Source organism: Oncorhynchus mykiss, chromosome 13, assembly GCF_013265735.2.
Source record: "Oncorhynchus mykiss isolate Arlee chromosome 13, USDA_OmykA_1.1, whole genome shotgun sequence".
Classification (NCBI taxonomy): domain Eukaryota; kingdom Metazoa; phylum Chordata; class Actinopteri; order Salmoniformes; family Salmonidae; genus Oncorhynchus; species Oncorhynchus mykiss.
Window position 1 is genome coordinate 69,571,247 of NC_048577.1, and position 15,179 is coordinate 69,586,425.

At 46.3% G+C, this 15,179-nt stretch overlaps 1 protein-coding gene across 1 annotated transcript in view; it reads right to left on the minus strand.

Moving 5' to 3' along the window:
• Positions 1-15,179, minus strand: part of LOC110518542 (syntaxin-binding protein 4) — a 133,228-nt gene that overhangs the window by 32,710 nt on the left and 85,339 nt on the right. Inside the window, exons 9-10 of the mRNA XM_036939792.1 lie at positions 4,348-4,454; positions 3,044-3,185 (exon numbers count right to left, since the gene is read on the minus strand). Of these exons, the coding sequence (XP_036795687.1) occupies positions 3,044-3,185; positions 4,348-4,454 (249 nt within the window). The remainder of the gene's footprint in view (positions 1-3,043; positions 3,186-4,347; positions 4,455-15,179) is intronic.

A 15,179-nucleotide genomic window follows, 5' to 3' on the forward strand; every position in this document is an offset into this window, starting at 1 on the left:
GCAGAAACCTACAGGCCTGTATAAACATGACATCAGACTAGAGCAGAAACCTGTATCAACATGACATCAGACTAGAGCAGAAACCTACAGACCTGCATCAGCATTACATCAGACTAGAGCAGAAACCTATATAAACATTACATCAGACTAGAGCAGAAACCTGTATCAACATTACATCAGACTAGAGCAGAAACCTACAGGCCTGTATCAACATTACATCAGACTAGAGCAGAAACCTGTATCAACATGACATCAGACTAGAGCAGAAACCTACAGACCTGCATCAGCATTACATCAGACCAGAGCAGAAACCTGTATCAACATGACATCAGACTAGAGCAGAGACCTACATACCTGTATAAACATTAATTCAGACTAGAGCAGAAACCTACAGACCTGTATCAACATTACATCAGACTAGAGCAGAAACCTGTATCAACATTACATCAGACTAGAGCAGAAACCTGTATCAACATTACATCAGACTAGAGCAGAAACCTACAGACCTGTATAAACATGACATCAGACTAGAGCAGAAACCTACAGACCTGTATCAACATTACATCAGACTAGAGCAGAAACCTACAGACCTGTATCAACATTACATCAGACTAGAGCAGAAACCTACAGATCTGTATCAACATTACATCAGACTAGAGCAGAAACCTACAGACCTGTATCAACATTACATCAGACTAGAGCAGAAACCTACAGATCTGTATCAACATTACATCAGACTAGAGCAGAAACCTACAGACCTGTATCAACATTACATCAGACTAGAGCAGAAACCTACAGACCTGTATCAACATTACATCAGACTAGAGCAGAAACCTACAGACCTGTATCAACATTACATCAGACTAGAGCAGAAACCTGTATCAACATTACATCAGACTAGAGCAGAAACCTGTATCAACATGACATCAGACTAGAGCAGAGACCTACATACCTGTATAAACATTAATTCAGACTAGAGCAGAAACCTACAGACCTGTATCAACATTACATCAGACTAGAGCAGAAACCTGTATCAACATGACATCAGACTAGAGCAGAGACCTACATACCTGTATAAACATTAATTCAGACTAGAGCAGAAATCTACAGACCTGTATCAACATTACATCAGACTAGAGCAGAAACCTACAGACCTGTATCAACATTACATCAGACTAGAGCAGAAACCTACAGACCTGCATCAGCATTACATCAGACTAGAGCAGAAACCTACAGACCTGCATCAGCATTACATCAGACTAGAGCAGAAACCTACAGACCTGAATAAACATTACATCAGACTAGAGCAGAAACCTACAGACCTGAATAAACATTACATCAGACTAGAGCAGAAACCTGTATCAACATGACATCAGACTAGAGCAGAGACCTACATACCTGTATAAACATTAATTCAGACTAGAGCAGAAACCTACAGACCTGTATCAACATTACATCAGACTAGAGCAGAGACCTACAGACCTGCATCAGCATTACATCAGACTAGAGCAGAAACCTGTATCAACATTACATCAGACTAGAGCAGAAACCTATATCAACATTACATCAGACTAGAGCAGAAACCTACAGACCTGCATCAGCATTACATCAGACTAGAGCAGAAACCTGTATCAACATTAATTCAGACTAGAGCAGAGACCTACAGACCTGAATAAACATTACATCAGACTAGAGCAGAAACCTGTATCAACATTACATCAGACTAGAGCAGAAACCTACAGACCTGTATCAACATTACATCAGACTAGAGCAGAAACCTACAGACCTGTATCAACATTACATCAGACTAGAGCAGAAACCTACAGCCCTGCATCAGCATTACATCAGACTAGAGCCGAGACCTACAGATCTGAAATCTAAACCAGCGGACAATCGGAGGACGTTATTAATTATTTGATCAAATGTTACTTTATTCAACAGGTATATGATCGAACTACATTTAAGATGTGAAGAGGAGGAATGCTAACCTCGGGTGATGGATACTACTGAGGAGGAGGAGGAGGAGGAGGAGGAGGAGGAGGAGGAGAAGAAGACTGACCTCTGGTGATGGAACCTACTGAGGAGGAGGAGGAGGAGGAGGAGGAGGAGAAGACTGACCTCTGGTGATGGAACCTACTGAGGAGGAGGAGGAGGAGGAGGAGGAGGAGGAGGAGGAGGAGGAGGAGGAGGAGGAGGAGAAGACTGACCTCTGGTGATGGAACCTACTGAGGAGGAGGAGGAGGAGGAGAGGAGGAGGAGGAGGAGGAGGAGGAGGAGAAGACTGACCTCTGGTGATGGAACCTACTGAGGAGGAGGAGGAGGAGGAGGAGGAGGAGGAGGAGGAGGAGAAGACTGACCTCTGGTGATGGAACCTACTGAGGAGGAGGAGGAGGAGGAGGAGGAGGAGGAGGAGGAGGAGGAGGAGGAGGAGGAGAAGACTGACCTCTGGTGATGGAACCTACTGAGGAGGAGGAGGAGGAGGAGGAGGAGGAGGAGGAGGAGGAGAAGACTGACCTCTGGTGATGGAACCTACTGAGGAGGAGGAGGAGGAGGAGGAGGAGGAGAGGAGGAGGAGGAGGAGGAGGAGACTGACCTCTGGTGATGGATACTACTGAGGAGGAGGAGGAGGAGGAGGAGGAGGAGGAGGAGGAGGATGAGGAGGAGGAGACTGACCTCTGGTGATGGAACCTACTGAGGAGGAGGAGGAGGAGGAGGAGGAGGAGGAGGAGGAGGAGGAGGAGGAGACTGACCTCTGGTGATGGATACTACTGAGGAGGAGGAGGAGGAGGAGGAGGAGGAGGAGGAGGAGGAGGATGAGGAGGAGGAGACTGACCTCTGGTGATGGATACTACTGAGGAGGAGGAGGAGGAGGAGGAGGAGGAGGAGGAGGAGGAGGAGGAGGAGGAGGAGGAGGAGGAGACTGACCTCTGGTGATGGAACCTACTGAGGAGGAGGAGGAGGAGGAGGAGGAGGAGGAGGAGGAGACTGACCTCTGGTGATGGAACCTACTGAGGAGGAGGAGGAGGAGGAGGAGGAGACTGACCTCTGGTGATCTGACGTGGACTTTTAAGCGTCCGGAGCTGTACCCGTTGCCAACGCCGCGCTGGACACCGTTGTGTAAAGACGTGCTGTTGGGGAACGGACCTTTACCAGGGATGAAAGCAACCTCCACCACCGCCTCTTGACTGGAGGGAGAGATAGAAGAACATAGAACTCAGCAGTAGAACTTTACAGGATAGATAGAAGAACATAGAACTCAGCAGTAGAACTTTACAGGATAGATAGAAGAACATAGAACTTAGCAGTAGCACTTTACAGGATAGATAGAAGAACATAGAACTTAGCAGTATAACTTTACAGGATAGATAGAAGAACATAGAACTCAGCAGTAGAACTTTACAGGATAGATAGAAGAACACAGCTTCACAGCTTTAGAAGTATAGAACTGTAAAATATAACTTCACAACTTTAGAAATACAGAACTATAAATTATAACTTTACAACTCTAGAAGTATAGAACTATAAATTATAACTTTACAACTCTAGAAGTATAGAACTATAAATTATAACTTTACAACTTTAGAAGTATCGAACTATAACTTTACAACTTAGTAAGTATAGAACTATAACTTTACAACTTTGGAACTATAGAACTATAGAACTATAACTTTACAACTTTGTAAGTATAGAACTATAAAGTATAACTTTACAACTTTGTAAGTATAGAACTATAAAGTATAACTTTACAACTTTAGAAGTATAAAACTATAAAGTATAACTCTACAACTTTGTAAGTATAGAACTATAAAGTATAACTTTAGAACTATAGAACTATAACTTTACAACTTTGGAACTATAGAACTATAACTTTACAACTTTGGAACTATAGAACTAAAAAGTATAACTTTACAACTTTGTAAGTATAGAACTATAAAGTATAACTTTAGAACTATAGAACTATAACTTTACAACTTTGTAAGTATAGAACTATAAAGTATAACTTTACAACTTTGTAAGTATAGAACTATAAAGTATAACTTTACAACTTTAGAAGTATAAAACTATAAAGTATAACTCTACAACTTTGTAAGTATAGAACTATAAAGTATAACTTTACAACTTTGTAAGTATAGAACTATAAATTATAACTTTACAACTTTAGAAGTATAAAACTATAAAGTATAACTCTACAATTTCAGAAGTATAGAACTATAAAGTATAACTCTACAAATTCAGAAGTATAAAGTATATTATATCTCACATTATTACTTTTGATTTAATCTCACACACAAACTCTTCTACCCCCACACAATGCAACCCCTACCCCCACCCCATCTGGTATCTCACCTGAATTTGACCTTGTTGACCATGCTCTTAGCCTCCTCGTGGGTCACACCTATCAAGGACTCCTTGTTGATGGCAATGAGCTGATCCCCTGGCCTCAGGCGCCCATCCTGCAAATGGGAGACAGCAGAAAATAAGAATTAGAGAAACGTCATTCTACATGCAATGCGGACATTTGTTTTTGACTTCACACACATAAAAACAGACATTTAAAAAACTATACACAAGTGGTGCTTACCGTGTGTAACATACAGTCCATCAGTAGACTACAGTGTGTAACAGACAGTCCATCAGTAGACTACAGTGTGTAACAGACAGTCCATCAGTAGACTACAGTGTGTAACAGACAGTCCATCAGTAGACTACCGTGTGTAACATACAGTCCATCAGTAGACTACAGTGTGTAACATACAGTCCATCAGTAGACTACAGTGTGTAACAGACAGTCCATCAGTAGACTACAGTGTGTAACATACAGTCCATCAGTAGACTACAGTGTGTAACAGACAGTCCATCAGTAGACTACAGTGTGTAACATACAGTCCATCAGTAGACTACAGTGTGTAACAGACAGTCCATCAGTAGACTACAGTGTGTAACATACAGTCCATCAGTAGACTACAGTGTGTAACATACAGTCCATCAGTAGACTACAGTGTGTAACATACAGTCCATCAGTAGACTACATTGTGTAACATACAGTCCATCAGTAGACTACAGTGTGTAACATACAGTCCATCAGTAGACTACAGTGTGTAACAGACAGTCCATCAGTAGACTACAGTGTGTAACAGACAGTCCATCAGTAGACTACAGTGTGTAACAGACAGTCCATCAGTAGACTACAGTGTGTAACAGACAGTCCATCAGTAGACTACAGTGTGTAACAGACAGTCCATCAGTAGACTACAGTGTGTAACAGACAGTCCATCAGTAGACTACAGTGTGTAACAGACAGTCCATCAGTAGACTACAGTGTGTAACATACAGTCCATCAGTAGACTACAGTGTGTAACATACAGTCCATCAGTAGACTACAGTGTGTAACAGACAGTCCATCAGTAGACTACAGTGTGTAACAGACAGTCCATCAGTAGACTACAGTGTGTAACATACAGTCCATCAGTAGACTACAGTGTGTAACATACAGTCCATCAGTAGACTACAGTGTGTAACATACAGTCCATCAGTAGACTACAGTGTGTAACATACAGTCCATCAGTAGACTACAGTGTGTAACATACAGTCCATCAGTAGACTACAGTGTGTAACATACAGTCCATCAGTAGACTACAGTGTGTAACAGACAGTCCATCAGTAGACTACAGTGTGTAACAGACAGTCCATCAGTAGACTACAGTGTGTAACATACAGTCCATCAGTAGACTACAGTGTGTAACAGACAGTCCATCAGTAGACTACAGTGTGTAACATACAGTCCATCAGTAGACTACAGTGTGTAACATACAGTCCATCAGTAGACTACCGTGTGTAACATACAGTCCATCAGTAGACTACAGTGTGTAACATACAGTCCATCAGTAGACTACCGTGTGTAACATACAGTCCATCAGTAGACTACAGTGTGTAACAGACAGTCCATCAGTAGACTACAGTGTGTAACAGACAGTCCATCAGTAGACTACAGTGTGTAACATACAGTCCATCAGTAGACTACAGTGTGTAACATACAGTCCATCAGTAGACTACAGTGTGTAACATACAGTCCATCAGTAGACTACAGTGTGTAACATACAGTCCATCAGTAGACTACAGTGTGTAACAGACAGTCCATCAGTAGACTACAGTGTGTAACATACAGTCCATCAGTAGACTACAGTGTGTAACAGAGAGTCCATCAGTAGACTACAGTGTGTAACAGACAGTCCATCAGTAGACTACAGTGTGTAACAGACAGTCCATCAGTAGACTACAGTGTGTAACATACAGTCCATCAGTAGACTACAGTGTGTAACAGACAGTCCATCAGTAGACTACTGTGTGTAACATACAGTCCATCAGTAGACTACAGTGTGTAACATACAGTCCATCAGTAGACTACAGTGTGTAACATACAGTCCATCAGTAGACTACAGTGTGTAACATACAGTCCATCAGTAGACTACCGTGTGTAACATACAGTCCATCAGTAGACTACAGTGTGTAACATACAGTCCATCAGTAGACTACCGTGTGTAACATACAGTCCATCAGTAGACTACAGTGTGTAACATACAGTCCATCAGTAGACTACAGTGTGTAACATACAGTCCATCAGTAGACTACAGTGTGTAACATACAGTCCATCAGTAGACTACCGTGTGTAACATACAGTCCATCAGTAGACTACATTGTGTAACATACAGTCCATCAGTAGACTACAGTGTGTAACATACAGTCCATCAGTAGACTACAGTGTGTAACAGACAGTCCATCAGTAGACTACAGTGTGTAACAGACAGTCCATCAGTAGACTACAGTGTGTAACATACAGTCCATCAGTAGACTACAGTGTGTAACAGACAGTCCATCAGTAGACTACTGTGTGTAACATACAGTCCATCAGTAGACTACAGTGTGTAACATACAGTCCATCAGTAGACTACAGTGTGTAACATACAGTCCATCAGTAGACTACAGTGTGTAACATACAGTCCATCAGTAGACTACCGTGTGTAACATACAGTCCATCAGTAGACTACAGTGTGTAACATACAGTCCATCAGTAGACTACCGTGTGTAACATACAGTCCATCAGTAGACTACAGTGTGTAACATACAGTCCATCAGTAGACTACAGTGTGTAACATACAGTCCATCAGTAGACTACCGTGTGTAACATACAGTCCATCAGTAGACTACATTGTGTAACATACAGTCCATCAGTAGACTACAGTGTGTAACATACAGTCCATCAGTAGACTACATTGTGTAACATACAGTCCATCAGTAGACTACAGTGTGTAACATACAGTCCATCAGTAGACATACAGAGCAGACAGACAGGTCAGACCAGAGCAGACAGACCAGAACAGACAGATAGAGCAGGGCAGACAGACAGAGCAGACAGACAGGCCAGAGCAGGCCAGACCAGAGCAGACAGACAGAGCAGACAGACAGGTCAGAGCAGACAGACAGAGCAGACAGACAGGACAGACCAGAGCAGACAGACAGAGCAGACAGACAGGCCAGACCAGAGCAGGCCAGACCAGAGCAGACAGACAGACAGAGCAGACAGACCAGACCAGAGCAGACAGACAGAGTAGACAGACAGGTCAGAGCAGACAGACAGGTCAGAGCAGACAGACAGAACAGACAGACAGGCCAGCCCAGAGTAGACAGACAGAGCAGACAGACAGACAGAGCAGACAGACCAGACCAGACCAGAGCAGACAGACAGAGTAGACAGACAGGTCAGAGCAGACAGACAGGTCAGACAGACAGGCCAGACCAGAGTAGACAGACAGAGCAGACAGACAGGCCAGAGCAGAGCAGACGATGCAGGTGTCCTGTTCTACATGATGCTGCATGTTGGCACAATGTGAGCAGAGGGCAGCTTTTCTAACAGCTAGAAAGGCCAACACATCATATCAGCAGTAATATGAGAATTCTCTCTCCACTGTCATTAACCGTCAGGGACACCCCAGGAGGCAGGAGGGGGAGCGGTCTAATGGAATATAGAACCTTCTAGCATCCCAATGTCTAGGCTCTATGGAACCTTCTAGAATCACAATGTCCAGGTTCTATGCAACCTTCTAGAATCAGAATGTTTAGGTTCTATGAAACCTTCTAGAATCATAACGTTTAGGTTCTATGGAACCTTCAAGAATCTGAATGTTTAGGTGCTATGGAACCTTCTAGAATCACAGCATCCAGGTTCTATGGAGCCTTCTAGAATCAGAACAGCAAGGATCTTGGAACCTTCTAGAATCAGAACGTTTAGGTCCTATGGAACCTTCAAGAATCTGAATGTTTAGGTGCTATGGAACCTTCTAGAATCACAGCATCCAGGTTCTATGGAACCTTCTAGAATCAGAATGTTTAGGTTCTATGGAACCTTCTAGAATCAGAACATTTAGGTTCTATGGAGCCTTCTAGAATCAGAACAGCAAGGATCTTGGACCCTTCTAGAATCAGAACACCCAGGTTGTATGGAACCTTTTAGAATCAGAATGTTTAGGTTCTATGGATCCTTCTAGAATCAGAACATTTAGGTTCTATGGAACCTTCTAGAATCAGAACACCCAGGTTCTATGGAACCTTCTAGAATCTGAATGTTTAGGTGCTATGGAACCTTCTAGAATCACAACATACAGGTTCTATGGAACCTTCTAGAATCAGAACATTCAGGAAAACAACTGAAAAATCTATGTCAGAGCAGAGAGCCTCTGATCCTTCTACATCCCATTACATGGCTTTGGAAAATATACATGACACACAAGATTAAGAGACCAGCAGGACAGAGGCAGGATTGGGATGAGGAGAGGGTGGGCTGTTTCCATACAAGAGAACATCTCTATGACTGTCATACCACCAACCAAGAGGTACACACACACACACACACACACACACACACACACACACACACACACACACACCTGGTTTTACTGTAAGAGAGAAAGCTCATCTGAGCTCCTCTCACATTGTGTACTGTAGGTCTTTAAAACGAGGCAGACATTGTGTTGGGGTTATTTTTTAAGGTGCTTAGACTGTGGATGATTCATTAGCTGAGGAAACGAGCTGCTGTATGTTTTACTGTTTGACAACTAGGATTTGGTTCAACAGCCTCTTAGGAGTCACTACATTTAACATCATGTATCCTGTTGTGTTACAGTATTTCACAAGGACACCGCTAACAGTAGCTAAGCCTCCCATTCTGGGGGAATGTTGACAGTTGAAAAGGGATTTTAGTTGCTGCCCATGTACTTTCCCAGCAGCGTACCACCCTACATCCCACTGCTGGTTTGCCTCTGAAGCTAAGCAGGGTTGGTCCTGGATGGGAGACCAGATGCTGCTAGAAGTGGTGTTGGAGGGCCAGTAGGAGGCACTCTTTCATCTGGTTCCCCCAAAAATATCTCAATTCCCCAGGGCAGTGATTGGGGACATTGCCCTGTGTTGGGTGCTGTCTTTCAGATGGGATGTTAAACTGGTGTCCTGACTCTCTGAGGTCACTGAAGATCCCAGGGCATGTATTGTAAGAGTAAGGGGTGTTAACCCCAGTGTCCTGACTCTCTGAGGTCACTGAAGGTCCCAGGACATGTATTGTAAGAGTAAGGGGTGTTAACCCCAGTGTCCTGACTCTCTGTGGTCACTGAAGATCCCAGGACATGTATTGTAAGAGTAAGGAGTGTTAATCCCAGTGTCCTGACTCTCTGAGGTCACTGAAGATCCCAGGACATGTCTTGTAAGAGTAAGGGGTGTTAACCCCAGTGTCCTGACTCTCTGAGGTCACTGAAGATCCCAGGACATGTATTGTAAGAGTAAGGGGTGTTAACCCCAGTGTCCTGACTCTCTGAGGTCACTGAAGGTCCCAGGACATGTATTGTAAGAGTAAGGGGTGTTAACCCCAGTGTCCTGACTCTCTGTGGTCACTGAAGATCCCAGGACATGTATTGTAAGAGTAAGGGGTGTTAACCCCAGTGTCCTGACTCTCTGAGGTCACTGAAGGTCCCAGGACATGTATTGTAAGAGTAAGGGGTGTTAATCCCAGTGTCCTGACTCTCTGAGGTCACTGAAGATCCCAGGACATGTCTTGTAAGAGTAAGGGGTGTTAACCCCAGTGTCCTGACTCTCTGAGGTCACTGAAGGTCCCATGACATGTATTGTAAGAGTAAGGAGTGTTAACCCCAGTGTCCTGACTCTCTGAGGTCACTGAAGATCCCAGGACATGTATTGTAAGAGTAAGGGGTGTTAACCCCAGTGTCCTGACTCTCTGAGGTCACTGAAGATCCCAGGACATGTATTGTAAGAGTAAGGGGTGTTAACCCCAGTGTCCTGACTCTCTGAGGTCACTGAAGGTCCCAGGACATGTATTGCAAGAGTAAGGGGTGTTAACCCCAGTGTCCTGGTTAAATTCCCAATCTGGTCCTCGTACCATCACGGCCACCTAATCATCCCCAGCTTACAATTGGCTCGTTCAATTGCCATGGCTGTGTTCTCTGTGGTTCTGGGCCTGCCGTGGCTGTGTGATTCTGGGCCTGCCGTGGCTGTGTGCTGTGTGGTCCTGGGCCTGCCGTGTCTGTGTGCTGTGTGGTCCTGGGCCTGCCGTGGCTGTGTGATTCTGGGCCTGCCGTGGCTGTGTGCTGTGTGGTTCTGGGACTACTGTGGCTGTGTGCTGTGTGGTCCTGGGCCTGCCGTGTCTGTGTGCTGTGTGGTTCTGGGCCTACTGTGGCTGTGTGCTGTGGCTGTGTGCTGTGTGGTCCTGGGCCTGCCGTGTCTGTGTGCTGTGTGGTCCTGGGCCTACTGTGGCTGTGTGCTCTGTAGTTCTGTGCTCTGTCACCACTGTGTCATGGTTAGGAAACTGTCTGGCTCTGTACAGTGTTTCCCAAACTTGGTACTGGGGGACCAGGGTTGGGCTGTTGGTGGTACTGGAGGACCAGGGTTGGGCTGTTGGTGGTACTGGAGGACCAGGGTTGGGCTGTTGGTGGTACTGGAGGACCAGGGTTGGGGGTACTGGAGGACCAGGGTTGGGCTGTTGGTGGTACTGGAGGACCAGGGTTGGGCTGTTGGTGGTACTGGAGGACCAGGGTTGGGCTGTTGTTTGTACTGGAGGACCAGGGTTGGGGGTACTGGAGAACCAGGGTTGGTGGTACTGGAGGACCAAATTTGGGCTGTTGGTGGTACTGGAGGACCAGGGTTGGGGGTACTGGGGGACCAGGGTTGGGGGTACTGTGGGACCAGGGTTGGGGGTACTGGATGACCAGGTTTGGGGGTACTGGAGGACCAGGGTTGGGGGTACTGGAGGACCAGGGTTGGGGGTACTGGAGGACCAGGGTTGGGGGTATTGGAGGACCAGGGTTGGGGGTACTGGAGGACCAGGGTTGGTGGTACTGGAGGACCAGGTTTGGGCTGTTGGGGGTACTGGAGGACCAGGGTTGGTGGTACTGGAGGACCAGGGTTGGGGGTACTGGAGGACCAGGGTTGGGGGTACTGGATGACCAGGTTTGGGGGTACTGGATGACCAGGTTTGGGGGTACTGGAGGACCAGGGTTGGGGGTACTGGATGACCAGGTTTGGGGGTACTGGAGGACCAGGGTTGGGGGTACTGGATGACCAGGTTTGGGGGTACTGGATGACCAGGTTTGGGGGTACTGGAGGACCAGGGTTGGGGGTACTGGAGGACCAGGGTTGGGGGTACTGGAGGACCAGGGTTGGGGGTACTGGAGGAGCAGGGTTGGGGGTACTGGAGGACCAGGGTTGGGGGTACTGGAGGACCAGGGTTGGGGGTACTGGAGGACCAGGGTTGGGGGTATTGGAGGACCAGGGTTGGGGGTATTGGAGGACCAGGTTTGGGGGTACTGGAGGACCAGGGTTGGGGGTACTGGAGGACCAGGGTTGGGGGTACTGGAGGACCAGGGTTGGTGGTACTGGAGGACCAGGGCTGGGGGTACTGGATGACCAGGTTTGGGGGTACTGGAGGACCAGGTTTGGGGGTACTGGAGGACCAGGGTTGGGGGTAGTGGAGGACCAGGGTTGGGGGTACTGGAGGACCAGGGTTGGGGGTACTGGATGACCAGGGTTGGGGGTACTGGAGGACCAGGGTTGGGGGTACTGGAGGACCAGGGTTGGGGGTACTGGAGGACCAGGGTTGGGGGTACTGGAGGACCAGGGTTGGGGGTACTGGATGACCAGGGTTGGGGGTACTGGAGGACCAGGGTTGGGGGTACTGGAGGACCAGGGTTGGGGGTACTGGAGGACCAGGGTTGGGGGTACTGGAGGACCAGGGTTGGGGGTACTGGAGGACCAGGGTTGGGGGTACTGGAGGACCAGGGTTGGGGGTATTGGAGGACCAGGGTTGGGGGTATTGGAGGACCAGGTTTGGGGGTACTGGAGGACCAGGGTTGGGGGTACTGGAGGACCAGGGTTGGGGGTACTGGAGGACCAGGGTTGGGGGTACTGGAGGACCAGGGTTGGGGGTACTGGAGGACCAGGGTTGGGGGTACTGGAGGACCAGGGTTGGGGGTACTGGAGGACCAGGGTTGGGGGTATTGGAGGACCAGGGTTGGGGGTATTGGAGGACCAGGTTTGGGGGTACTGGAGGACCAGGGTTGGGGGTACTGGAGGACCAGGGTTGGGGGTACTGGAGGACCAGGGTTGGTGGTACTGGAGGACCAGGGCTGGGGGTACTGGATGACCAGGTTTGGGGGTACTGGAGGACCAGGTTTGGGGGTACTGGAGGACCAGGGTTGGGGGTAGTGGAGGACCAGGGTTGGGGGTACTGGAGGACCAGGGTTGGGGGTACTGGAGGACCAGGTTTGGGGGTACTGGAGGACCAGGTTTGGGGGTACTGGAGGACCAGGTTTGGGGGTACCGGAGGACCAGGTTTGGGGGTACTGGAGGACCAGGGTTGGAAAACACTGATATAGAACAAAGGTGACAGAGTTCCAGCACTATGTATGTATGTATGTAGGTAGGTAGGTAGGTAGGTAGGTAGGTAGGTAGGTAGGTAGGTAGGTAGGTAGGTAGGTAGGTAGGTAGGTAGGTATGTATGTATGTATGTATGTATGTATGTACAGTGCCTTGCGAAAGTAATCGGCCCCCTTGAACTTTGCGACCTTTTGCCACATTTCAGGCTTCAAACATAAAGATATAAAACTGTATTTTTTTGTGAAGAATCAACAACAAGTGGGACACAATCATGAAGTGGAACAACATTTATTGGATATTTCAAACTTTTTTAACAAATCAAAAACTGAAAAATTGGGCGTGCAAAATTATTCAGCCCCCTTAAGTTAATACTTTGTAGCGCCACCTTTTGCTGCGATTACAGCTGTAAGTCGCTTGGGGTATGTCTCTATCAGTTTTGCACATCGAGAGACTGAAATGTTTTCCCAGTCCTCCTTGCAAAACAGCTCGAGCTCAGTGAGGTTGGATGGAGAGCATTTGTGAACAGCAGTTTTCAGTTCTTTCCACAGATTCTCGATTGGATTCAGGTCTGGACTTTGACTTGGCCATTCTAACACCTGGATATGTTTATTTTTGAACCATTCCATTGTAGATTTTGCTTTATGTTTTGGATCATTGTCTTGTTGGAAGACAAATCTCCGTCCCAGTCTCAGGTCTTTTGCAGACTCCATCAGGTTTTCTTCCAGAATGGTCCTGTATTTGGCTCCATCCATCTTCCCATCAATTTTAACAATCTTCCCTGTCCCTGCTGAAGAAAAGCAGGCCCAAACCATGATGCTGCCACCACCATGTTTGACAGTGGAGATGGTGTGTTCAGCTGTGTTGCTTTTACGCCAAACATAACGTTTTGCATTGTTGCCAAAAAGTTCAATTTTGGTTTCATCTGACCAGAGCACCTTCTTCCACATGTTTGGTGTGTCTCCCAGGTGGCTTGTGGCAAACTTTAAACAACACTTTTTATGGATATCTTTAAGAAATGGCTTTCTTCTTGCCACTCTTCCATAAAGGCCAGATTTGTGCAATATACGATTGATTGTTGTCCTATGGACAGAGTCTCCCACCTCAGCTGTAGATCTCTGCAGTTCATCCAGAGTGATCATGGGCCTCTTGGCTGCATCTCTGATCAGTCTTCTCCTTGGATGAGCTGAAAGTTTAGAGGGACGGCCAGGTCTTGGTAGATTTGCAGTGGTCTGACACTCCTTCCATTTCAATATTATCGCTTGCACAGTGCTCCTTGGGATGTTTAAAGCTTGGGAAATCTTTTTGTATCCAATTCCGGCTTTAAACTTCTTCACAACAGTATCTCGGACCTGCCTGGTGTGTTCCTTGTTCTTCATGATGCTCTCTGCGCTTTTAACGGACCTCTGAGACTATCACAGTGCAGGTGCATTTATACGGAGACTTGATTACACACAGGTGGATTGTATTTATCATCATTAGTCATTTAGGTCAACATTGGATCATTCAGAGATCCTCACTGAACTTCTGGAGAGAGTTTGCTGCACTGAAAGTAAAGGGGCTGAATAATTTTGCACGCCCAATTGTTCAGTTTTTGATTTGTTAAAAAAGTTTGAAATATCCAATAAATGTCGTTCCATTTCATGATTGTGTCCCACTTGTTGATTCTTCACAAAAAAATACAGTTTTATATCTTTATGTTTGAAGCCTGAAATGTGGCAAAAGGTCGCAAAGTTCAAGGGGGCCGAATACTTTCGCAAGGCACTGTATAGTTTGTTAACAAAACATTTGTGGAGTGGTTGAAAAACGAGTTTTAATGACTCCAACCTAAGTGTAGGTAAACTTCCGACTTCATCTGTATGTCTCTATCTCTCTATTTACAGTAATTATTCAGTGTCCTCAGTAATTATTGGGACAGTGAAGCATGATTTTTTCTTATGGCTCTATACTTCAAAAGTTTGGATTTGAAATCAAACAATGACAATGAGCTTAAAGTGCAGACTGTCAGCTTTAATTTGAGGGTATTTAAATCCATATCGAGTGAACTGTTTAGAAATGACAGCATTTTTTGTACATAGTCACCCCATCTATCACACTGCAGGTGAAAGGTGCAACATGGACAAGCCTTCCCATCCTGCCCACCCCCATCCTCCCCCCTCCATTAGTGTCAGCTTTCCAGAGAGGTTTGGAATATGGACAACCCTCCTCTATTCCCTCACACCCTGCCCTGCCCCCCCCCTCCCCTCCCCCTC